At 39.1% G+C, this 27,498-nt stretch overlaps 1 protein-coding gene across 1 annotated transcript; it reads right to left on the bottom strand.

The window, feature by feature from the left end:
- Window positions 1–357: 357 nt before the first annotated feature.
- PRKAA1 (protein kinase AMP-activated catalytic subunit alpha 1) lies at window positions 358–22,971 on the bottom strand. Its single transcript, XM_048291722.1, has 9 exons — window positions 22,618–22,971; window positions 16,263–16,404; window positions 14,422–14,515; window positions 12,596–12,740; window positions 10,827–10,914; window positions 9,717–9,941; window positions 6,069–6,555; window positions 5,566–5,692; window positions 358–3,494 (listed from the first exon to the last, which is right to left on the bottom strand). Exons 1-9 carry the CDS (start codon window positions 22,748–22,750, stop codon window positions 3,250–3,252), a joined length of 1,686 nt encoding a protein of 561 aa, XP_048147679.1. The 5' UTR covers window positions 22,751–22,971; the 3' UTR covers window positions 358–3,249.
- Between the last annotated feature and the right edge of the window lie 4,527 nt (window positions 22,972–27,498).

Genomic DNA, 27,498 nt, shown 5'->3' with positions numbered 1-27,498 from the left:
ACTGCTCCCTACTTACAGGGGCCAATACCGAGAAAAAAGCCCCATCCGTGGTGCGAGCAAAAGGCTGAGTGAAGATGCGAGACGAGGAAGGTTTTTACGTCGTGGTCAGGGTTTGTTCTGTCCCAAATTCCTTTTCTACAGCAAAAAGGTTTACACGATCTAGGGGAAAAGGGTCAGTCGGATCAGGCGAGCACTACTGGTGCACCAGCCTGTGTACCTCGGAACTCTGATGTAATTAATGTTGTGTTGCTGCTTTTTTCTAAAATTGTAGTACCTGCTGTTTTTAAAAAGAGTTAACAGCTCTTTTGCACTTAACATATGTAACACTAGAAAACAGCATGCACTCCAACAAGATGGTTCAGTATTTCATGTTTACTTAGGTTTTAGTTTTGAAAGTTTAAAAAGTTATACATTTAGAAAGAAGCATTTTTTGCCATTCAGCTTTGTCAAAAGAAATTAACAGGAAGTAGGCACATCTTTGTTAAAGAACAGGACTTCATATCTTACAATGGTAATCAACTGGTAAAATAAAATTTAGCTCAAAGTTTGTATTCAACACTCACATCAAGACAAACATGAAAGATCTTTTTTTTTTTTCATATTGCACCACGAAGATTAATTTTTATCCATTACCTAGTGAGTTATATTGCACATGGACAGCCCAGGTACATCCATGTTACCGAAAAAATTACAATACAAAGACAAGTTAACTCCAACAGGAGTAAATCTGGGGATACAGATTAACACACTTTACCAGTTTGTGTATCTGCATAACCTGCCTCACAACTCTGGCAGCTCTCTTAGTGAAGTTTCATTTCAGAGCCCATTGGCAGTTTCTAGTGCAATGCTAATGAAAGGTCTGCAAGATCAGTAGGAACACGTGAAGAAAGCAATTCCAACAACAAGATCTACAAAGCATAGGAAAGTCACACAACAGGAAACTGGGTTCAATTAGGTTGTTAGTGTCCCTTTGTACTCCTCCCACTCCCTATAAAAATCTCAGTTCAATCAGAAAACCTTTGGCTGTCAAAATTGATCTACCATAAAAATGTACTTTATTTAAAACTACATCTATTGTACACTTCTGCCAGTAACTTGCTTTAACCTCCTGATACCAAAACTAAGGACAAACCAGGGTTGTCTTAATGCACAAGAGAGCCAAAAAGGTATATAAAAAACTATTTTGCATCTTTACACCTTGCATGTGTTGTCAGAATTACAAGTAGCAGATAGCATTTATAAACAGTTTAATATATGCAAGTGATCCCAAACCAACTCCAGATGAGGAATTACTACAATTTAAAAACCTGTGCGTTTGTAGTGTTTATACAAGTGCAATACATAATAATTCCAAAATAGAGAGTAACAAAAATGAACACACTGATTTATTCAGAACATCAGAACCAATTCTTACAAGACTAAAGACAGGACTTTTTTGTAGGATTTGCAGCTGGTCCCTGACGTTGGCATCTTAAAAGTTTTGGGTTTAAACTTCCGATACTAACTTCCACTTTGGAAAATCTTCCACTTTAAAGTACACTGATACAGCCAATGTCCCTACAGGGACCTTCTATGACACTTGAGGATAAAGAAGTGAAGGTGTAATTTGTACCTATCTACTAGACAGATCTCACAATCACCCAGTTCAGAACACAGTTACAGCAGTTCTGGGGCTTAGAAGTTTCTTCAGATTCTGTGAATGTGAATTTCTGGACTGCAGCCAGCTGGCCAGGATTTAAACTGTTCTTGTATCTATAGCTAGCAGTTTCCCATGGATAAAATCTCAGCCATTGGCAAGAATTTCCATCAGCGTGAGGAGTCCAGGTTTCACTGTTCACAGTAATGCCTGGGTTTCCAGCCTCTTCCTGGGGGAGCAACCTTTGAAACTATGTAGGACAAGAAGATCATTTTGAAGTAAACATTAAGTCTTGAACGCAAAACTAAGTATTTTATGACTGTTTATATCTACTAAGTGCTAGATGAAAACAAAACCATGGCTAATTATATCCAATTTAAGAGAGACTAAGGGTTTTCATGCAAGTACTACCCGTGATTTTAATGTAAAAGGTTCAGGTTTTTTTTCTGGAATGCTGCAAAAACCATTAAATGCAGAACAATTTTTATTATGGGTAATTGCAATCTACTCTTGAAAACCTTTTCAAAGTTAGCATTCAAATTGTCATGATCAGTTTTCAATGCTCAACGGAGCTAACTAATTCAGTTACATTAAATAGCAAAGTTTTCTATAAAAGTGCCCTTGGAAAAACTAGAAACCTATGTGTGTAGTTTTCACTTCATACTGAATACTATATAGTATATCCTAAGTTAACCTGATAACCAGCTGTATCAAAGTATTAACATGCATGTTAAAAAACGGTCAATTTCAGATTCTGGAACAGCGTGAAGGCTGTGCTCTTAACTACAAGGACATGTTTATAAGGAAAAGGATTCTCAGCCTGCAGTAGCAGTGGGGAGCTGCTGTGCTGCTACCACACTAAGATAACATGTGCAGACGAAGAGCTTCCTCACAGCAGCATTGCTTCTTCACAAAGCAACATTTTGGTTTAGCCCATGGGATACCACATCTCCTCAGCATTAAGTCCCCTGCCATTGTTATGGACTCAATCATTTCACTCACTGCCCACAGAATTTTCCCTCTCAGTTCATGACAGAGCACCTGGCTGGATCTGCATGCATTTAATAACATTTTTTGTTAAAAGTAGTACATTGTAACGCATCAAAGTATTCTTCATTATTTTCTGTCAAATAAGGGGGAAGAAACATAGCAGTTTTAACACATTACTGTTAAGAGATGTTGATAGGTCGGAGTCACAACTGTAGAGGGTGACCAAGAAGTCATAATGAGAACACTGAACTAGTACGTGTATGTTAACTTACAGTGCATCAGATATATGTATAACCAGAGGAAAAAAACAAGGAGGTCCATCTAGCTTAAATGTTATAGGCAGCCTATTTTGCACTCAAGGTAAAATGTTACAAACACTACCCAAAGAGCATGTTATTTCCTGTACCTGTGTTATGCTATTGGACAGCAGGCAATCAGAATTCACTCCAGCTTCAAAATAATATATAGTAACTGCCCATAATAATTTTAATCCCCATGCAAATTGCATTCTGTGGCTAGCTTTTTCAGCGCCTTAGTTAATTTAACTTGATTATAATTGGAAGCATCTTGACAATGATTTAGACATGCTTATTGCTATAAAAGAAATAAGCCCATCTTCAAAATTATTGTGCAAGTATTTTAATAAGATTTGCACACATCTCAAAAAATTCTATTGTATGACTCCCTGGTCTTGGAGTTACATCAGCTGTGGAAGAGTCAAGCGAAGAGTTCACTGATGAGGTAAGGGATGTATCTGCAGATTTTCCTTGAGCATCAGCATCTGAATCTTTTTGACAAGATCTATAGTTGCTCACAGAACCTGATCTCTGTGGAGTTGCAGTCCCAGACTTCGCTTCAGTGATTTCATCTGGGGACAAGAGAAGATAGAAGGAAAATGAAGTATTAGTATCAAATTGGTTCTAGGTAGAGCAAGTATCTTCCCCTTCTCACACTTCTTAATCTTGTCTTTAAAGTCTTGATTAATAAATAAACAGCTTTTGCAAACTGTATTTGATACAAAATAAAAGCTTATATACATAGTAGCACAAAGCAAATGTTCTTATGCTAATTCTTTCTGTACTCTGAACTGTACTCCAGAACTATTTACATCTTGTTCAAACCAATACTAATTGTATTTTTCATGAACTGATTTCAGCAGCTAATTGTTCAATTTAGGTTACTCAAAACAGAAACAGGTCAGCATCATAAGATTAAGCTGAATAGCAGTTTGTAGATGGTTTTTTCTACCATCTACTTTTACTCTATTTTTGATCTCTTTTTGGGATTTATACATTGTTATTATTTCTATTTTTATGGTAACTCATTAGCACATTATAATTGTTAGTATCTGCATTAATTTATTCTTCTCTTTTGAAAGTTTTTCACCATTGAATGTTCTACATTTGGTCTGCAGCAACTTATGTTTACCCTCACTATGAGGAGAAAATAGTTTCATCTTAGTAGTGTTCTGCTGAAGCATCTCTAACTCTTATTTTACATGCTGAACATTAACTTGTGTCTAAGCTGGCTCCCAGAAGGTTATTTCAGGTGAAATGACAGAAACGGCAATCTCTCCTGTTTACAGAAAGCTACCTTAAATTACAAATTGTTAAGAGGAATAGAGAACAGTTAACCATGGTGGAGAGAAGGAATGTCAGATCAGTTTAACTGTTGGAAGAGATATGACAAATCTGTGCCCTTGCGTATTTTCTCAAAAGTGGAAATCAGGATTATAGCAGGCTGCCCTCCCCCAGCTGCATGGCTCTAAGCAGTCCAAAAAAGAAAAAAAATCCTTATTTCCGTGCAACGTTTTCCTAGGCATGCCATCTACACCACTGGATCTAAGTAATTTTCCTTTAGTCTACTATGCCCATAAACAAGCCTTGTGCTCAGTCTCTATTAGCTCCTCTGTTCACTTCATTTAACCCGGCTTTGTATACTCTGTTACTGTCACTCCATAAAACATATTTTTGTACAGGTTAAACTAAATGCTTTCAAGACTTTAGCTACTGCAAGCATACAATTCCTACCTTGAATTTTAGCTACTACCAGAACTGATGGGTTAACTTTGCCTTCTATCTGATATCTCAGTGCAATGGGGAAGAAAGTTAGAAAAGTGAGAAAACTCACGGGTAGAAATAAACAGTTTTAAGTAATGGGGGGGAGAAGTGATGCAAAGGCAACCACTCACTATCTCCAAAGCAGACTGCCCAGCCGGTCTCAAGGTTACCTTCCCCAAAATCCCTTTCTTTGCTAGGCATAACGTAATACACCATTGAATGTCCGTCCCTCTGTTCAATCTGGCTCAGCTTTGCAGAGCTGTTGTTCCCCTCCCAACACGGCAGTGTGGAAAAAGAAAGGCTGGATACTATGCCAGTGCTGCTCAGCAACACTTGTGTGTTATCAATACTGCTTTAGTCACAGATCCAAAACAGCACCATGCAGGCTGCTATGAAGAAAATTAACTCCATCTCAGTCAGATCCAGTACAGCAAGGTACAGTCCAAGTCAAATTTAAATGCCTAGATGTCAAGCTTTATCTTCACTAGAAAACACTGTTTGCATGCTTAGTTCAGATCTAAATTAATGTTTAAATTTGGGGTGAGGCTCCAAAGGCAGCTTAAGTTGATCCCAATCTCATTTCCAACAGTCCTGTCCCCCTTTTCCATTACTGGTATTAGTTCTGATGAAGACACAAAATGAAGCTCTTCAGGAGCTGATATAGCTTAAAAGCAATTATTTCAGGGATGCAGCAGCTAAGCTTCTATCACAGGAACACTAGTGCAGGAAGGAATAAGGAAACACTGATACAGATTATATTGGTTTAAAATAAAAAAGGGCCAACACTTACTTCACGTCTAGAGTAAGTAAATAAAGACATGTTTGCAAGTAGAATGATTTCCCATACAACTCAATTAACTTAAGGAACTCTTCACATACCATCAATACTACGGAAGTCCAGTAAGTATGTTCTGCTGTCTACCTGATACAACTGGAGATTCATTTTGGAATATGCACTTGTTACTGGATTCTTCCTCCGAACACGCAGATAATATGGATTTACAACCTAGTATGAAAGAGATGTGAGTCAGTTAACCAGAACTGCTTGAATATCACAGCATACTGGTTTTGCCCTTTCAACTCACTAGTGTTTATCAAGTGATTTCTGATTTCATTACCTGTTGGATTTGAGGGTTCTTACGGGTTTTTTTAGCCAAGAGAAATACATTCCTACAGCCCCAATAGAAAACTTTAGCAAGACTTTTTTTCCTGTCAGCATGTACAGTCTCCCCCAAAACCCGTCTGGCACAGCACACAGATAGCACACACCCATGAGACTGATGCCAGAACATGAAAAGAGTTTCAGACCTCTGGGCTATATAGCTACAAAGCTCAAACCAAAATGCATTCTTGTTTGCTGTAAAGGTCCTCTATTTTGTTACCTTCCATTCATAATCCAATTGTTTAATTGCTCGACAAACTTCAGCCATGATATCATTTGGTCGACTCTGACTGCGTATTCCCAAGTGCCATTTAGCCCTTCTCACACCCTGGTGTTTTGACTTCTGTGGATTCAGCTCATCAAGAGTGTGTCGAGGACGTGGTACTTCAGCTACTAAGAATGGCACCCGTTCAGGGTGAGGGCGAGACAGGTGGTGATCATCCAGAAAAGAATCTGGTGGACTTGTAGCCAAGTAGAAGTCTTTGGCCTCGTTCATTATTCTTCTGTTATCTATAATGAGGTGGTAAGCAACAGCTAGAGGGTCCTGATGATTTCGGCTGTACAGACAACTTAGCACTTCCTCTTCAGTGCATTCAAACTTCTCACACACTTCTTTTAAGGCTTCATCATCAATCATGGTAGAGCTATATGACGGGTCTTCAGGAAACAAGTATTTTGGAAGGTCCTGCTTAAACCATTCATGCTCCCTGGATTTAAAAATAAAAACTTCTGAATATATGTAAGTAAAGAAAACATTTTTAACAGGAAATTCTTTTAAAATATAAAATTAATTTAGTCTGTGCAGGAAGAATCATGTGCCAGTCCAAGACCCCTTGTAGCACAAACACTAAAACAGTACATAAAGTAATCGCTGCCGACACAAGATTTTATTAGACATTTTGCAGGAAACTGAAAAAAACGTTTTTTGCTATCTCACAAATCGCTTAGGGATAGGAATCAGGTGGTTACTTTCTCATTTATGATTTCATTCCCTTCCTCCTCTTGTTCTTGTGACTGTTCTGCTACAGAAAGGGCTGACACTTCTGATTCCCTCTCCTGGTCCCTCCTAGCAGCTGCTTCATTCCTGACCAGATGAGAGTCCCTTATTTGCTTTGGTTGTTTATTTTTAGTTACAGGAACAAAAGATATAATTGAAAGCTGGGTTTCTGGCCTAGCCAAAGTGTCTGTTGGTATGTTTTCAGATCCAGAAATCCCCTCTTCTCCTTGAGGGTGCTGATCAGTATTGAGCAGTGTTCAATACAAGCAAGCCAGGTCCCAGCACAGCATGATAAGCTGGGCCTCTTTGGGATAGCAAGGGCATCTTTCTTTCAAACATTCTATCACTTCATGATAGAATGCCATTTCTAATATGTCCTACCTGCCGATTTTCTCCCACATGCCTTGCCACCCGTATGCACACTGCTGTGAGGCCTGGGAGATTTTCCAAAACAGCTTAGTAATCTTCCAAAAAGCCTAAACCATACTCCTAAGAAATACCAGTATAAATATTTTGACTGCCCAAGGACAGTCAAGGTACGGAAGTTATGGCAATGAGGGAAGAAAGGTCATAGAAGAATGTAGTGAATTCTGTATTTGCTCCACAGAAGAAAAAAATCTTGGACAAATTGTCTCCCTGAGATGGTACCCAGAGGAGAGTAACAGCTTCAGTACAGAGGCCAGATAGCAGATGAAGCTCAAGGCCAATGTTCTAATAAAAAAAAACAAAAAAAAACAAAAAAAAAACCACCCCACACACTAAGCACTACAAAGCACAGCAAATTGCAAAAAACAACGCAAATCTTCAACATGTACAGGAAAAAATGGAACATGGAAGAGATCAGCTAAATCAATACTGGGAACAGAAAAATCAATATTCTGACCAACAACCCTTACACAATTTATAATTATTTTATCTAATATGGTCTGTTCAAATCTGTTATTATCTCAACACCTTCAAGCCCCACATTGGGTGTCAAACAGAACTGCTATGGTTTAACCCCAAAATTACAGCAACTAAGGACCACTCAGCCACTTGCTTGGTCCTCTCCAGTGGGATGAGGGGCAGAATCAGAAGAGTAGAAGTGCAAAAAACGTGTGTGTTGAGATAAAAACAGTGTCATAATTAGAAATTTCTTTTTAAAAATTCTAAGGAAAAAAAACTCCAAAACCACGAGAGGTGACAAGGAAGCCCAAGAAAGACAAGTAATGCAAATAAAAACAATTGCTCATCACCAACTGACTGATGACCAGCAGACCATCCCCATCAGTCTTCCTCCAACTTTCACTGCAGAGCATGACCTTGTATGGTATGGAATATGGCTGGGGTCAGCTGGCGCAGCAGTGTCCGCTCACCCATTCCTTGTGCACCCCCAGCCTGTTCTGTTGGGACAGTGTAAGGAGCAGAAAAGACTTTGGCTCTGTGCAAGCCCTGCTCAGTAGTAACTACAAAATCCACTTGTTATCAAGACTGTTCTCAGTACAAATCCAAAACACAGTTACTGTGAGAAAGTTCACTCTATTCCAGCCCAAACCAGCACAGTGCAGTAAGCTCTACTCAGTATGATCTCAAAACCACTGTGCCTCAGCACAAATGTGCTGAGCAAAATATAGTTTAATCAGAAAAAACAGTTAATTTGGAAGCAGAAAAATGTTTTCCCATACCACTACAAGGCTCAGCCCTAGCTGGGATGACAGAACCCAGAGGAATACTTTGTAACTGTTCATGGCACCAGGCCTTTCTCCTTGCATGCACTTACACACAACCCCTAGAAGAATTAAGGTATTCAGTTAAACTCAGTTTGTCCCTTAAACTGTGAAGTGACATGTCACATGAATAATAGGACAGAACTGTTTTGGATTCAAAATCCATCCATGTTCTGTTAACCAACATTTTTCAACATTTGTTTCACACCACTTCTTTGCCACACACTATTTAACACAACTGAGGGAAGTTAAGTTCCCACCCACTCGAGTCTTGTAACACTTACTTCTTGCAGTGCTTTGATCTCTGCAAGGAAGTACTTCCTATTGTAATAAAGTACTAAGGGATAAGTGTGTCGTGTTTTTTGTTCCACTGAGAAAATATGAACATTGCTGATTTCCTAACTTCCAACCCTAAAAGAAGCATCATTTTCATTATGGTAGTATAGCAACATTCTTTCCTTAAGAGCTTCTTGCAAAGAAAATTAAGATGCTGAATAAAGTACAGTTCTCTCAGCTACCTTTTTTTAATTTGATCCAGTGCACATTTCTCAACACAATCAATTTCTCCAGAATCTTCTCTTGGAATCTGGGGCCCATGATGCTTCTCTTTACCTACAAACTCTAACTTATCAGTACTTGGTGAAGTAATTACTGTTCATACACAAATTTATGCCAGTGTCTTGAAGGTAGAAATTGCTGTCTTAAATGTGGAATATTCAGAGTCTTAACAAATGACTTTTCAGAGCCCGAAGAAATACAAATAAAAGCAGTAGTTATCAGATTAAATAGCTTCCTCAGACATTTACAGTAGACAGCACTAGTTCCTAACAGCAAATACAATTTTTTTCACCTAGAGAAGTCTATATAGTGTAATTTTTGCAAACCATTATGCAAGTAAACAGTTTTGCTATGGCAGCCTTATGCCTAAAGCGTCTCAGAATTTCCATATATAATATAAATAATTTGTTTTACTATGATCTCCAATAGATTCTTCATTGTCCACTGGAGATCAGCACTAGCAGAGCTAAAACCAAGCCATCAGAAGCTGAATTTTTGATCTTGGTCTAGAAAACATGGACAAGCTGTATGAATAATTTCTTTGGTCTGCATATTTGTGCTATTGTAATTCCAGTATCTTGTGATCAGACATCAGCTGGTATTTTACCTAATGTCTCTGATTGTTGCTCTCTTCATTGGATCCACTTGCAGCATGTGCTTCAAAAGACTAATTACAGATGGATTCAGGTACTGAGGGGTATAAAAGATACCATCACATATCTTCTTAAAAAGGGTTGGCACGTGATCATCATCAAATGGAAGCGTTCCACATAACAAAGCATAGAGAATAACCCCACTGCTCCATATATCTACTTCTGGACCTGCATATAACCTGTGAAAAAATTAACTATAAGTGATTTGTGTTTAATACATTTAAATATTTTTTCCTCTCATTTTTCCATTGCATCACAGTAATTAAAAGCATGTGAACTTGGGACAACTGATTTGCAAGCACTGTACCATTTCAGTTCTATGCCATGCCTCCCTGGCACTTCAGTATTCTTCCCTTTATAAAAGGTAACAGGGCACAAGTACAGAGCTTTTCCTCTCTACCGTGTAAAAATAATCCACAATGCAATTTCATACAGTGGCAAACTGAAAGAAACATGCATCTACTACTAAGAAAGCCCATGCTATATATTGTTATAAGGGTTTTAGAGGAATCTGTGCAAAGTCAGCTATCCCCCAAATTGTGGCTGAAAAGTTTAAGACAAGTCCATATAGCAGAATGTGTCACATATTCTGTGCCACTGCCTGAAGAAAACGGACATCTGGCCTCCAAACAAAAAGAGGGAATATTAGGGTAGGTAGCTGAAAGCAGATTTGACAATCACAGTTTACAAAAAGGGAAGTTACCTCCAGACTAAGTATCTACTCTGAAGCAGATATTTCACTGCTACTCAACTTCACCACAGACTTTGCCTGTAACTCTGCACCTCTGCTTCAAAGATCTGAGCTGTACATGAGATTTTTAAAACAAATCAGGCAGGGCATACACAATGGATTTGGGGCATTAGACATCACCTCTACCTTAGGGGAACTATTCAAAGCTAGTTCACATAAGCTTAGAACACTCATGAAAAATTATCAATACAACTAACAGCCCTCAGTTTCTCAGCATCAAGCTTGTCACCTGAATTAGTTTCATAGCCTTTAGAATCAAGCAGCAAAATGACTGAAGTACATGCACACATGTATCCAATATAAAAGAAACTACCTTCCAGAAATTACTTCTGGTGCAGCATAGTTAGGGGAACCACAGCTTGTTCTTAAAAATTCTCCATCTGACATCATATTTGATAGACCTGAAAGTGTATAAGAGTAACTACTAAAAATTCAGGGAGCAAAATTATTTCACACTGCATATACCACCTAGAACAAACTACCTGTGATTCATATTAGAAAATTAACAGATTTATTCCAGTTAAGAAATGACATTGCTTGGAATTACAGAATTTTTACATGAGCATGCCACATAATCCTCCATTCATTTTACCAGAAATCTGAGTAACATCAATCCATTACTGCCCACAGCCTAGAGATATTTGAGAACATAACCATTCCTAGACCAGAACAGTTAAATTTGGATGACACAGGCATGACAGAGAACAAAGTTGCTCTAAGGGAGATGAAGCAGTACAGCAAGACAGGATTTTGGTCATTGGCATTTCAGAAGCAAATTAGGTTTTAACTTTCTTGTTAAAGTGGAAAATGCTACCACAGAATTTCCTAAAATTCTGTTAGAGGTTACACAGAACAAGGAAACTGAGGAGAAACATGACTTTACCACAATTTACACCCCTACACTATGCACCTGGTTCCTGCATCACTGCAGTTCAGTAGTTTGTTTTTCAGACACTCTGTAAGCACAGAAGTGTTCTTTAGAACTAGACCACCTGCATTCACCAGTGCTCCATATAGTCTAACAGCTGTAGAAAATACCTTCTAGTTTCCTAAGTGGAGGCTGCATGATCAAGATTACCATAAGCCAAAGAACTCAGTCTCCAAGAAGGAATTCTGCCCTTTCACCAGTCAGCAGGGAATGTGAAGAGGAAAGAGTACAGCTTGGCTAGCTTTCACATTCTAACACACAAGCTCTTTTATTAAGCTCTTGTTTAACACACCAGTCATGATTAACTGAGTGCTACAGTTTTGCTGACACTAAGTTACAGGAAGATATTTTTGTAAGTTACTGTACTTCATTTCTTCACCATGTGAGCTATTTCACCCAAAGCATCTTCTACACATGAGAATCCAGTATGATTCCCAGGGCCCATATAGTCAAACACTATACCTTTAAAACATACTTAGAATACTCAGCATTAAGAATACTCAGCATTACCTAACACCTTCCATTGAAGACTTACATGAGCAGGTATTATCCACTATGTCTACACGAGATCTATCATGACACAGCAGTATGGATACGTTACTATGCTTATGTGGTGAGGTTTTCCTGACTCACATGATTCCAAGAACTAGCTGCAAGGCTTCTCTGCAGCTGTGTCACCAACAGCTAGCATAAACAAATCGTCTTCACATCTTCAAAGATTAAATTTAGAGCAATTTAACAGGACTAGTGTATTTTTCTATAGCACTGTAGTTTCTTAAAAATGATGAATTGCCCCTGCACTGTCCTTTTTTTATCTACATTTTACAGGTGGTGAAACAGACAAGGACGGAGTTTGGAAGAAGAAAGGTCAGAAACTTAGCATTTTAGAGAAAATATTGTTTAGCAAAACCAAACTAATCAGTTCACAATTTCAGCCAGTCACAGAAAACACCTCAAAAGAAAGCATGAGAGGAAAACAAGTTCAGTAAGTGTGCAAGAACATTATTTTGCTTTACATATATATTCTTTGTGTTCTTCTGTTGTATCACACCACCAAGATACTAAAGTATACGTATTTTATTTAATATTTCCTATTGTTATTAACAGGATCTAACACCAGAAATGCAAACATATAAAAAAAAAGCAATACTTACCAAAGTCAGCTATCTTGGCATTCATGTGTGCATCAAGCAGCACATTTTCAGGCTTCAGATCTCTGTGTACTACCATGTGCCTGTGACAGTAATCCACACCAGAAAGGATTTGCTGGAACAGACGTCTACTTTCCTTCTCATCAAGCTAAAACAGACAAAGATTTTAAATAATTAAGAGACAGTGGAAGTTAACTTGTTTTTCATTTTTACTAGCTAGAGGAAATTTTCCCATGACCTAAACTTATCAATTATACTTATCATTTGATACCTTATACAGCAGATTATCAGAACTTGTAGCAAGAAGCTTTGTATCTTACATAATTCTGTTTGTACCACAGTTCTAAAATGATTAAAACAAAACATACCCATTTACTCAGAAAGTCACTGAAATTTCTTAATCACACTTTTGAAATTGGGTTTGGCAGATGTTACATACTCACTAGCTAGAAACATTAGCACTCATTTAACTTTGTCCAACTGGAGTATCAGCAAACTTTGATGTTTAAGAACAGCACAAGATTTAAACTGGCAAAAGCTGCTGAAATGCAGCACAGAAATTATACATTTCAGATGCTATTTATGCGATCAGCAGCTAGTCCCAAACAGCAGACTTAACTGGGCATTTCCTACAAAGACCCCTAATCCACATCAGTTTGTCTCAGCAAGTGAAGTATCCTATATATCTAAATGGTCTGTAAAAAGTGACTTCAGATCTTTCACAGAAGCAGTTCTAACAGTAGAAGACAGTAATAAGGGCATAATGGTAGCTTTCCATTATAATGGAATATATTGAACAAACAGTTTTCAGCTACTCCAACTGAGTACATATCCATCTGTTTTATTCCCAGCCACCGTAAATTAACAGATTAGTAGACAGGAAAAATGCTATGACAAAGTCACATAAAGATTTGAAATGTGTTAACATGTAATCATTTGTACTTTCAGATAAAAGCACATTATATGAAATATATATTAATGGCTAGCAGCAAAATTAAAACCAAATACAAGAAAATACACCTATATTTAACAAGGTGTAACCAGTACCCCTTGCTCCCAGCCCTTGATAATGTGGTTATCTTAATTAACTCCACTTTATGAGGCAAGCAGCCATTCTGTGACCATGCAAGTCATGTGTTCATGCCCTCTCCCTCATTATCAAGCCCTGGAGGTTCTGTGAAGCAAGTAGACAAATCAGTGTTTTTCTTCCCCTCCCTACCAGAGTCAAGATTCCTGGGTGCCAGGCTGAGTATCTGCTTCCTTACCAGCCTTTAGTTTCAAGGCACACAGCCATGGATGACTCTGTCATGGCATATGGAACTGCAGCAGCAGCCAGAGCAGTGTCTCTAACATCAGTTATGAGTCCTAAATGGGAATGAAACCTGTGACTTCTTGGTGGCCACAGACACCTCCACCATCCTCTGCTTCCTCTCAGGACTAAGTGACTTGTGTTCTTCCATATGATTTTCAAGGCTAGACTGTGATTGTTATATTGATATAGCAAAATATGTATTAGGATTTGACCAGATCTACAGAAGGTCTAGGTGAATATATATCCCAAGTCAGGTTGTGTTAAAAATTCTGTACTACACTACTTATAAACTGTACTACATTGATTCTCATAGAAATCCTGTGACACTCTAATAATAAATCCTGTGCTACACTAACCATAGTATTCTTTTGAGAAAAAAAACCCTTTAATTGTATCATTCTGACAAGGATACCCAAAAATAACCTGTCTGTCCCCCCAGTGTAGGGTGACAGAAGAATGTTGCAAATGCAATAAGAGAACCCAAGTCACTGATTTGCAGAGTTGGACTACTTCTTACCCTTCCATTTTTACAGATATAATCAAACAGTTCTCCTCCTGAAACATATTCCATCACCATGAAAATGTCAGTGGGTGTACTGATGACCTGGTACCTGATAAGAGAAGGTATCTATTAGTCTACACATTCAGTCAAACACTAGTTACATTTAGTTAAAACCGAAATTGTACAAATAATCAGATAAAAAATATACTTTAAAATAGTTACCAATCTACAGCTACTGGAACGACAGTATTTTTCAGAAGCTTTCTCCTCTCTTTTCACTGTGTGATGCCACCATTGCCAAGACAAGTAGGAAATTTGTAATCCCCATCAGGAATATCAGTCCTTGTTCTTTCAGAGGTAGAAGTGATTTCTGTAAGACTATTTACAGTGCTGCCCCACCAACAGCTTGGTGTAGTGAAAAAGGACTTCAAAAGGACTTTGCTAGTATTGCAATAATACATGCTTTTCAACATTAATATGCAAAAAAATTCACTTGCCATAAATAAAAAATTGTACTTTCAGACTAGGAAAAAATTCCTCTTAATAATAATGAATATTAGCATTTAGGAGTATTGATCTCTGGTTATTATATTTTTATCGTTCTATTTCAATTAAATTTAAAAAAAAACTAACTTTGAAGCTTTGAAATAACAAGTTTAGGGACAAACTCACAATTTAAGAGATTTTGATTTTTTTACCTAAATTTTTTTTAATTTGTTCCCTTTACAGCAAAAGAAAAAATTCTCCCCATAATTCCCTGAGAAAGAAACTGTCATCCGAAATCTGCTAAACTGTCTTCAGTTTAGCAACACCACAAGCACACATTGCTCTTTCATCCTGGTATGTCACTTGGTGCACTGACACTTTCTATTCTGTTCTGGCTATAGGTATGCCCTTTGAACTCATTCATAGATTAACTGAAAGCACCAGCAATTTTGCTGACAAATCAGCTCAACAGTCTTACGAAGACTAAACCACTGAAAAAGTGCATGAGTTGATCTCACACAATGTAATTTAGATTCAGTGTAACAGCTGTTGCTAAATTAAAGGGAGTGCATAGACATGGCATCTGCCAGTGGCAAGGGGGTCTTAAGACAAGATTCTACCAATAAAAAAGCCCACATCATGACTAAGACAGTGGAAGTCACCCACACTTTGGAGGTGAAGGTTATCTTAATAGGAAATTAGAGTCAAAAGAAAATCAATGTTACTTATAATTTATTACCACAGATGAGACATGAGGGGTCTACTCTGGGACATAGTTAGTTGTACTCTGAAATCTACTGATGAACTATTGATCAACTAAGAGATGTAATCAGGCACATTTTAAATACCACATTTAGACAAAGGGCAGTCGCTATATTGAAGATTCCTGACATAGCAATCACATTTATCAAACTGTACATCCTTAATTCTGAAAATCTTGCAGAGCACCACCTACACTGAAAAAACATGTATCACTGCCCAGTACAGCACTAAAAACATTGAGAAAACACAATAAACTTACTACAGAAATTACCTTTACACTCTTGTTCTTAGTAACTCATTTTCTAAGCAGGAAAAAAAAGATCAAATATAAACAGAGAAAGAAAAATGAAGCAGGCAATAAACCCAGAGATAACTGCCACCAGAAATACCTGTCCAAACAATGTCTAAGCAAAGATCTAATGGAAGCTCTCCAGTGAAGATCAGCTTTGTGAAAACACATTACACAGGGCACAGCTGCATATTTTGAAGCTGGTCACTTTTCTGATGAGATACTGTTTGTAGTATTGCCCTTTAAATGTACTTCAGATCAGTGAGAGCAAAAAGAGATTACTGCCCAAGTAAATTTGATTATAGTAAGCAAAACTTACAGCTTAATTATATGAGGATGCCTGAAGAGCTTGAGGTTCTGAATTTCCCTGCGGATTTTTCCTACAACATCAAGGCTGCGAATCTTCTGTCGATTCAGGATCTTCACGGCAACTTTATGCCCAGTTAACTCATGTTTTCCAACTGCAAGAAACAAGGAAGTATTTAGTCAGGGCTCTCAATTGCTCAGTAAAGACATTGTTTCTCCTTTCTGAATGTAGCCAAGTTAAGACACTAGCATTCCACATACCCCCATTATCTTTTGGGGAGGCTGAAAACCGGATGGTATGGAATTTCTCCAGCCCTACTCCAATTTATCCCACAATTCTACCATTAGAATATGTATATATGTAAGAAACATTGTAGGTTACGGACGGGTTTGGACGGACGGTGACGGAGATGAGAGATCTCTATAAGCAGGTCTTGGGACACAGGGGGTTTATTGTAAAAGGGCATGGGTATAGGGGCACTGCTCAGAGCTGCCAGACTCAGCTCTGAGCAGGCCCAAGAGAGCAAGAGAGTAAGCGGGTGAGAGAGAGAGAGAGAGAGTGTGTAAGAGCGAGAGTGGAAGTAAGAGCAAGAGAATAGAATGGAAGTAGTAGTAAGGAATGTCTGAAGTCCTGGTTACAATACAATAAATCATCTTCTGTACTGAATATTCTAATTGTCACTAACCAATCTAATACAAGATACAAATCCTATAGCATTTACATACAGCCTATAAGAGTTCTTATATTACCATAGAGTGTTACATCTTAACTTCTAAAAACTACTCTTTGGACCCCTTCTGCTGAGCTAGTAGGGTCTGCTCTGACCCTTGGACCTGCTTGCAAGCAGAGGGTATTGTTCCATCAAGAGAGGATTACCTTCAGTCAGCCATACCATTGTTTTCCAGTTGTTCAGTAACTAAGACTTGGTATTTCAAAAGTGGCTTTCATTTCGATGTTGCCTGTAGTTTTCATATTCCCAAAATCTTTTGTCAGGCAATCATATTTATAAGGCTTTCCTGTTTCATCTTCCCCAACATCACATCTTAAACCTAAGCCACAGAAGTCTTGCAGCATGACATTTTTTGCAATATTGGTTTTAAAAAAAAAAAAAAAAAAAAAAAAGCAAAGCATATCCCAAACACTGCCATCCTTGCTCATTAGAGAGAGCATTTTCTCTCCCTGTGTAAGTCACTTCAAGTTTTTGGCTTACATAGCAACCCAGTCAAACATGTTTTCCTGTATCTCTTCTACTTTATCTGAAAGGATCACTCTTACTGAAGAAATCACTCCTATCCCTCCCTCAAGAAGCCTGTTCCAGCAATTGCTCTGAATTACCAGTATAAGTACCTGATCAGTTTACTTATAAAACATAGCTGTCCTTGAAGCTGACAGCTCCACAGTCTGTGCAGTTAACACCAGAGCTTTAATCTATTTAAATAAGTGGCAAATGCTACCGGAAATGCACAAAAAATAGAATAGAAACTACAAAAAACAATGCAAACATGCAACCTAGTGCATTCCTAGAAGTGGAAAAGAAACTGAGGACAGTTTCACTGTTCTTTAAACAGAGGAACTAAAAGTGTAAACTATTTCACAGTCAGCTACCCTTCTTAAAGTCCTTACCTTTGCAAGTGCTTTTGGGGAGTAGTCACAAAAAAAGTTCATCAGAATATTTTTCTTAAACCCAAAATAGGATCACAGATGGAACACCAAGAAGCTACGTATCTCTTTTACTAGAAGGCTTCACTATCTGCCTGGCTGCTGCATGCAGTGATTATAACAATACCATTCCTTTGCCATTTCTGGCATTCCTACCTTCTGAAGATAAACCAGATCCTCAAGACACCCACAGGGTTCATCCTCATCCACATGAGCAGACATTTGTAACACAACTGTGCTGAACACAATACTCACTGATTTGGGTGCCTACCTTCACTCGAGAATTTAAATAAGCCCTGAGCTTCAACCTTTGTTAAAATATATCCATGGGAAACTGTGATTAAACAGCAGTGATCCACAAAAATCTTTCTGTGTTCAACAGATAATCTGGATAGAATAAACAAACACCCATCAATCTGTAAATCTCATTCCAGCACAAAAGACCTTCCTCTTGCCTCTGTATCGAGCTAAAAACCAATGCAAGTGAAAAGAAGTTCTTAGCAGAGAGACGAAGATAATTATAAGCATCTGAATGATTATTCTTACAAGAAGACAGCCACTTGTAAAATGAAGCAGACTAAAATTCCTGAAGGGAACTGAACAGTGGATTACCCAAGACACCGAACCATCACAATGCTGCACTGATACATGTCTAGTACCTGGAAAAACAGAAGAGCTCTGACTAGGATGAAAAGACCTCCCCTCATTCAAAGGGGCCATTACCTAACAATGACCACAATAAACAGAGTGCTGGGCAGGCATATTTGCACTACTGAGGAATGCAGGACAAAGCTCACATCCATAGCAAGTTCTAGAGAGACCACAAAGCAGTGACAGGTGAGTGCCCAGAAATGCAAGAGACTTATTTGCTTTGAACCAGATCTACAATTAAAGTCATCACATTCCCTTTGCTTTCTACAAATGTGATTGAACTTTTAAAAGAACCAAACAAATTATATCACCTGTATTCAAACCCTCGGGAGTAAAGAATCATCATAAAAAATAAAAAAATTCGGAAAGCAACTATTTTGATTGAAAAGTCTTTACCTATCCATAATGGGAACTGAAGTAATCCAGCAGTATTTGAAAAAAAAAAAAAAAAAAACCCACCAAGCTTTAATCAGTAAGTTAAAATGTAACTTTTTTTTTATCAAGAAACAGCTTCTTAGAAACCAAGCAAAAATCGGTTAAGACACATGAATCAGCATCCTCTTTTGCTGTACAGAGTACATTTAAGAAGGTGTTTAATACAGTAAATAACATATTTATTTGACCAAGTCTACAGCTTAGCATATAAATACACAGTTCTGATAAGCACTGGGTTATAAAATATCATTTTTAAGCCACTTTGTTACATTTCTGATTTGCCAGTCTACCTTAAACTAGGATTAATTTAGCACTCAGGAAAACATTAGAAAGTAATTCATTAGCTACAATCTGCGTTCAATATGCAAGACACATAAGAAAAGAGCTGTTCAAAACAAATTTTTCATTCAAAGTAATTAAACAGTAACATTTGCAGTTGACTGAAACAAATTCTAGCTGTCACAGCCTTCAAGGCTGTGAGCCTCAAGCCTTAATTTTATTCACTGACTGGAAGAAAACAAGATTTTCTGTTTCTTCAACTCTACCAGCTTTGAATAAACTATTGTAATGAAAACATACTGTGGTTCAGTGCAGGTGCAGAAAGATCCCAAAAAGCGTATTCTCTTGCTTAAGACATTTCAAATTCAATCTCTATTTTTGCCTTCCTTTACTTCAATTTGAAATTATAACAAACCTAGCCTTTTAAGATACAAGTTTCCTGGATACAGTTCAAGGTATCTGTTACCAGTAAAACAGCAGATACTAACTGGTAACAGGCTGCTGACACTTTTGAATTCAACATTAGGGCAGAAATGAAAGCGTCACCCTCAATGATAACATCATGTAGAAACGTAAGCAGCTAGTGTTATCTTTCTGAAAACTACTTTGCATTACAGCTTGACAGAAGTTTCACCTATAAAAGGGAATGCACCCTCATCTTCAACTAGCCACCAGCCCTTCAAAAAAAGTACTGCAAAAAAAAAAAATTCGTTTAACAGACCTAGTACACCCCTATATTTATTTTCTGGTAATACCAACTGCCTTCAGGCTTCACTGTGGCTTTGCATAGCACCAAGATTTTCATGACAGTGGCAGAATCTCAAAGCAGCAGCAACTTATTTTTAACTGTAGATGCAGAGGAACAGTCTCTAACCTTGTTCGACAGTTCTTCAATTGGAAAAAAACCTGATTATGAGGCCATGTAGCCAAATACAACATTATCATGAAATACAGGTACCAGTCATTAAGTTTGTAGGGGGAAAAAAATCTGAAGAAGGCTATGTTGCATTTAATGAAACAATTCTGCAGGAGGTCAAAAAGCCAAGCCAAAGCTCAGAGGAAAGAAGTCTTTAAGAGTATGAGCTAAACAAATGTAAAAATAAAACCCAAACAACAATAGCTCATGCTGTGCAAAGCCATATTGGTGCACAACATCAGATACCATACTGCACTGTTCATTTCCAGGTCTCCTACTGCTCCCTTGGCCCAGACCACCTGGTTTGCAGTCTATATAGACCAGTGTTGATTACCTAGATCTTGAGAGATGGAACAACTATTGTATATCTAGAGTCTTAAGTAATATCCCTCATATTCTCAGTATGGACCACTGAAAGACTGAGAACTCTTCCTTTTATGAAAGATAACTTTAAAACAAAAATACCTGGAAATAAAAGTTTGCATCTGGTTTCACAAGAAAACACCAGCAGTGTTTAAATAAAATTGACAAAAATAGGGATAGATGTTGTACACTGACTCATGCTGAAGTCTGAATATGAATCTGTCTCATACAATTGGTTAAGATTCAGTATTCTTCCACCTCAGCTTTTCACTTTGGTGGCATTTTAGCTTTGCCTAGATGCTGGCTAGGAACAGCCATCTCTGTGACTGCCCATGGGAGGCACAGTCAGATGAACCAAGTCCCTCAGAATTAATTCAGAGTGGCACAGCCAGGTGAACAGATAAACTGGACAGAATCACACCAGTGAGAACTACCAGCAGCTGAATTCATCTGACAGCTACAGGAGAAGACCTTTCACAATTACCAAGCACTGATTTTCCAGTTCAATTTTTTCAGGCTGCAACCACCACTGTTAAAATTAAACATTGAATATCAAGAAGCCATATGCCTGACCCCCCACATCACACAAGTTCAATGTAAATCCTAAATGAACTTTAAGAAGTGAACACATTTATTACAGTTTTTCACTTTACGTCAATTAATGAAACCACATCACCAGAGAAGGAAATGATGAAAACAGGAAAACAATTGCACATCTGGTATGAAATGAAGAAAATGTGTGCTTAAGAGGAAAACCAGTGCATCATAGATAAAATGTTCTTTATTAAGCACAGCTGAAGCAAGAAAAAAGTAACACAGTACATCATATGGGGACAAGAAAAGTAGTACTGCAACAGTGCTCTCCTAAATTTAGGATCATACTACAATATTGATGGTATGACAATCTTAAGTCTTCTGCAGCATGCTGGGTAAAAGACCACTAAACAAACACATCTTTGACCCCTCCCCTCAACCAGGTAGTCCCTCCACGAGGAAAGAGAACCTAATGCCTGTCTGCTACATTATCTTTTTTTCTCTCTATTCAAGGAAGTTCTAAGTTCCCACAGAAAAGAATAGTACCCCAGCAGCCAGCTGCAGGGTCACTGCTCCCAAGTGACTGGGGCTGTCCCTTTATAAACTTGACTTGAAAAAGAGACTCGAAGAGCTCTGCTCTCAAAATATTTTTTACTGCTTTCCTAGAACAAAACATCATCTGATTTCCTACACATTAGAAATTTATTCAGAACATAAAAGAGCTTGTGCAGAGGACAGACAATAGATTATCTACACTGAAAAAAAAAAAAGCTGGGTTTTTTATACACCTATTAAGTTAACAAAAAAAAAAAAACCAACAAAAACAAAACAAAACAAAAACCCTGAAGAATACAGCCTGAGCCTAACTCTACTCATTTGAGAAAGGATGTTTTTGATTTGTTTGCCCCAATATTTGAAGTTCTCAAGAACAACACGGCAGGAACGGTGTAAACTAATGTACAGTCCTTCCACCCGTGGTGAATGGCACCATGGGGAAGTTCAACTTCTATTTTATTTCTACTAGCTTTCAAATAAGCAGTACGGCATCCACAGCCCTACACTGTAAAGTTTTAAAAATCTGAATTGAAAAAAAGTTTTGCTAACCCCGGGTTAAGCGGATCACGCATAAAGTTTTTCCGTATCTGCACATCAGCTATGTTACCAATTAATCCAACAATCCCAGACTCATCTTTTTACGCTTATTTCTATTTGCAGAGAGAGAAATCTTGCCTTCCTTGCAAGGGCATCGAGAGTTCGTACATGAGCATCAAAACGCAATATGAAACAGCTCGGGAGTTTAGACTCCCTACTTTCGCTACACGCCCAGTGCTGTTCTAAGCAAACGCAGCATTTAGCTTCCAGCGGTTATTTCCGCAAGCACAGACGAGGAAGCGTCTCTGCCCCAGCCACCGCTTCCCGCCGCGGGACCGCAAGTCCCACCCCGGCAACTCAGCCCAGGCAAGTCCCCGCTCCCAGAGGCGCTCCCGGACGGCCCGCCAAATGCCCCGCGGCCCTGCTCCCGCCGCTCACCCTTGACTTTCCCGAAGGTGCCGACACCCAGCGTGTCCCCCAGGATGTAATGCCCAATCTTCACCCGCCCGTGCTCGTGCTTCTGTTTATCCCCCACAGCCGCCATCTTGAGGCAAGGGCCGAGCCTGCGCATAGCGCCCGCCCGCGCCGCGCCAGAGCACCGGCAGGGAGGAGCAACCACAGAGCGCCCGCCCGCACCCGGAAGCGAACCGCCCGCTGACCGCCCTCCCGCCCGGCCCCAGGACGAACCACTGCGGCTCTCGGGGGAGGCCGGGCCGGCCCACAGGCGCCCGGGGGGGAGCGAGGCCTGCTGGGCTCCAGAGTGGGGTGGTGGCGGCGCGTACGGGGCTGCTTTCCTGGAGTGGCAGCGTTGCAGCGACGCCGCCCTCATAAAATAGACCTCCGAAGTCTATATATTCCAATAAACTTGTAAATTAAATTTGTTTTTTCTCCTGAGTTCCTCCTCCCAAATTCAGACCCTATTACGGGAATACGAAGAAAAGAAGGAGTCTCTTAACTCCAGCTACCTTGACCACGTAACCAGCCCCTCTGGCTTGTCTTGCCTGCCATTCACGCCACGCATTCACATTGCATTCAAGGCAGTAACCTGCCTTCCATTCCATGCATTGGATATTTTTTACATACCGAAGACCATACTTGTTCTATTGTTGACTATAACTGGATTAACTTTTTTAATTGCACTCCAACCCCGCATTGAAAGAAACCCATAAACCTGTAGAAAGAGTGACTATTGGATGGGTATTTTCAAAGGGAGAGATCATCAATTGAAAAGGAAGGTTATGGGCAACTCCCATGCCTTCCTTTCCCCAGTACGCCAGACTAAGTGAATGATTCAACCTAAAACGGTTTCTCTTGCCTACCCTACACACAGCTCCTGAATGTGTTTGCAAATAGATAAATACATTAGACAGCAAGAAATGAAAATTTTACTCTAGGAATAATCCTAAATCCGATCCAGAGAGCCTTCAGTATTACTTATATTACAGTCATTAATTTAACAGTTGGAAAGCAGTCTATGGAAAAATTGTGTATTTTAAGAAATTCCTCTACGCTAGTTGCACAAAAAATTTCATAGGGAGGCAACCTTGAGGGGTGTTCCCAACTCGTGGCAGAAATCTTTATACACTCACTCTGGAAAGGGAAGAGATGTATCTGAAATGTGTCCAAACTGAGCCCTTGTAGTATATAAATCACATATAAAAAGTGATTGTCAGATGTTTCTAGGTGAGCTGTGTCAGCTCAGCAGCCTTTAGCTCAGCAGCTTTACTTAAGTTATTAGCACTGTCATTTGTGGGTTCCTTTCTCAGGAACTTCGCCACATCCTCACCAGTGCCAATTTCTGTCAGGAAACATTGTTCTTCACATCCTCAGGATGTTTTAACTTTGAATTGTTGAGTCAGGCTGGTCTCAGCATTCTTCAACACCAAAAGGCAGCATGACCCCCCTCCTCCATCCACCTCTGGTAACTTTTGCAAACAGGACCAAGTTTGAGCTGTTCTGCTCCACTTAGAGCATTCTGCTACTCTGCATTAGTAACATTACACTACATTACAATAGAATTGCACAAGTTTTGAAGTGTAACTATAAAAATTATTTGGCCTGGTGTTAGATCTTTGGCTCTAAAAATCTTGTACATCACAAGTAGGAAACACACACAAGTCAGAATATACAAACTAGCATAGCTCATGATCTGAGATTTAAGGGAAAAATATTTATTGTCAGGCTATCAAATTTCAGGGTGGGATTGGAGAGTAATCTAACATCAGGAAAAGAAAAAATGGCAAGGTCTCTTTGAAGCGATGCAAAAAGCATTACTTTAACCTTTTGGAAACATTAATTGCAGTATGAGGAGAAAATTATGTATTGAATATCACACTGCGAAAAAAATAATGGATTAGGCCATAGCTACCTGAAGAGGGAAAAATTGTATTTGGAAAGTCTGTACAGCTCATAAGTATCTTGATATCAAATGATTAAAAGCTATTTTTGGCTTTAACTCAAGCTGTTGTCCTGATCATGACAACACAATGAGAATTCAAAAAGTTCTACAGGTCTACACTAGAAAATGGTATCATTTCATGAATTACTAAGTAATCTCTTAATCTGTTAGATACCAGAGTGTTATAAACAAAGCTTGGACTTTTTTGGGTGGAATAAAAGTCTGCTCGTTTATTAAAAAGAAAACTAGGAGCAGAGACTTGAGGTAAGCCCAAATTCCACTCGACAACCCAGAAAAATAAACTGTGCAACGCACAAGGTATTCCCTTGGACTCAGGTTCCTCAGGAAGACGGGGGGGGGGGGGGGGGTTGAGCCCCAGAGCAGTTTTTATAGTCTCTTTTGATGCTGTGATTGGTGCAGCTCAGATCCTCCCTCTGATGGCTCGTTGCTTGGGTCCTCATTGGTGTTCAGTTCCGTCAGTCTCTGGGGCGTTGAGTGATTGGTTGGCCCCTTGACCAATAATCCCCCAAAGTGTTTACATCATGATTATTAGGTTATCTTAAGAACATTCTAGAACATTCTCCTCCTTTCTGTAGACCCACTCCTTTCCCCCCCCATTAGTGTCCCCATCTAGTGGGCACATAGCAACATTACACCCCTACAATCACAGTAACAGTTCACTCATTAACTGCATACCCCCACTCTTCTAACAAGCAACTTTTAACTTCTTCTCAACCAAAAAAAGAGAACTTTTTAACCATTTATTACAAGAGCATTTTAGAAAATGAAAATAAATGAGCTGTTAAAGTCAGATGGGAACTAGACTATAGAAGCTATTCATTACTTTTATATTTCCAGCCAAAACTGAGTATTACCAAAATAGTTGGTCCATTTGTATAGCAACTTTTATGCTTATATCACTGCATTCAGTTTTACTCAAAGCTCTTTGTCACACCTTGAGCATTAAGTTGCTTTAAAAAAAAAAAAAGCATAGAACCTATAATAGGTAGTCTCCCAGGCTGAGTCAAATCAAGCATAATCTAGGCCAAGCCTTATAGCAAGAACACAATGGATTAATAGTTTAATATTTGATGCTTGTGTACAAGACATATGAATCTACACATCTACTTGAACTTTATTCAGCATGAAAGGTAATGAGAAACACTTTACTAATCAGCAGCAATGCTTCCTCCCTCATCTTTTGCATGTAAGAGTCATTGTCAGGTTTTTGCGTGCTAGCTCAAGGACAGGCTGGAGGTCCAGCCGCACCCGACTGCCCTGCGGCAGGCACACACACACAGAAGCGCAGCCAGACGAGGGTGTGCTCTTCACCCAAGGGAGCCTTCCCTGAACAGGGTGTGAAGGCACGCAGGCAGAGACAAAAAACAAAAGAGAGAGGGGACTCTCCGTGTAATTTCTGCGCAGAAGGTTTATTGAAGGGAGACAGTGGGGGGGGAGGAGATGGAAAGCCAAGGATCTGAAAAGGGTCCAGGGATTTTATAGTGGGGATTGGAAAGGCGGGGGATAAGGGATACGGCAAATGGGATACTTGACAGGAGGCAGGGCTGTGTGCAAGGGAACCAATGGAAATAACACAAAGGAGGGATTTAGGGAAGGAACCAATGGGGCACAGAGGAACAAAGAACTTTCTAGAACTGATACATATTAAACTTGGAAAATGAATATACACAACCTCATACATAAAGCAAGAAGTGAAAAACATTAACCAATCAGGGGAAAACATGGAAACAGCAGAACAAAGGAATCATGGGTTTTCAGCATGACTGCAAAGTTACATGCTAAACTTGGGTAGCTGACTACCACAGCTGGTTGTCTGAGGTCTTCTCAGGAGACAGAGAAGCTGGAGTCACCAGTACTGCCCCAAGTCATATTAGAAGATTGAGCATTTTTTTTTGGCCCGCAGTGCAACATGGAGTAATGTATTATATGGGGGTGGGGTGCAGGTTGTCCTGTAAGAGTAGCTGCAGGAACAAGACATAGCAGAGGAATAACTCCATGAGTCTTTTAAGCTGACTTGCTTTCTGATTACCTTTCCATTACATCATTTGTCTTGAAAAGCCCATGCACTACTTTAAAACCACTTTTTCTCTTTGTTTATTCACACTGGGCATGCCTCTACTTTTAAGACAGAATTTTAAAACAAAAAATGAACTCAAAGCTGACTTAAAGATTTCTATCAGTTATCTCCATAATCTTGAAACAGAAAATTGCTGTTAAATTCCCCTTGTAGAGTTTATTTCTTTAAAATGTAAATTTTTTCTATATTTTCAATAATTTATTCCCATATGTGGGAAGACTCAGGGCACCCTGGTGTAAATAGAGCTGCTGTTCTGTGGAAACACCCCCAGCCTGGTGTTACCTGGGGTGTTACAAGTGCCACCTGTGTGGAGCCCCAGCATGCATGCCCTTTGTGACACACAGGGAGCCAGTGCTGTGGTTCAGGGACACAGCAAGGCTTTCCTGACTCATCTGCCCAGACACTGCAATGCCATCAGGCCACTGTACAGTTCAGGACCAGCAAGGAGACCAGAAGTAGTAATGGATCTCATTATTAGACGGTATAAGAAAACAAAGGATTGAAGACAAAAGGAAAAACATTCTCAGGTTTACTAACAATATTAAAGGGGGAATGTTAATTTGGATTGTTTCTGCTAGCTGGCATTAAGACTTCCTTGGCATCATTGGTGCAATTTGCAAATAGGCACTCTCTTTTTGATTTCTCATTCTACATTACCGCTGAATGTACAGCATGTTTCTTCTGCAAGCACCAGGTACTATTTCCACTTTCCCTCTCCTCCCCCTAAAAACATATGTTTTGCCCAGCTCCAGGCTTGTATCTCTTCTGCTGTTTCTAGCTTCTAAGTTGAAGACACTGCAGAAATCACAGAATCACAGAATGG

This window comes from Corvus hawaiiensis, chromosome Z (genome assembly GCF_020740725.1).
Source record: "Corvus hawaiiensis isolate bCorHaw1 chromosome Z, bCorHaw1.pri.cur, whole genome shotgun sequence".
Lineage (NCBI taxonomy): Eukaryota > Metazoa > Chordata > Aves > Passeriformes > Corvidae > Corvus > Corvus hawaiiensis.
This window is presented reverse-complemented; position numbering and strand designations above follow the sequence as displayed.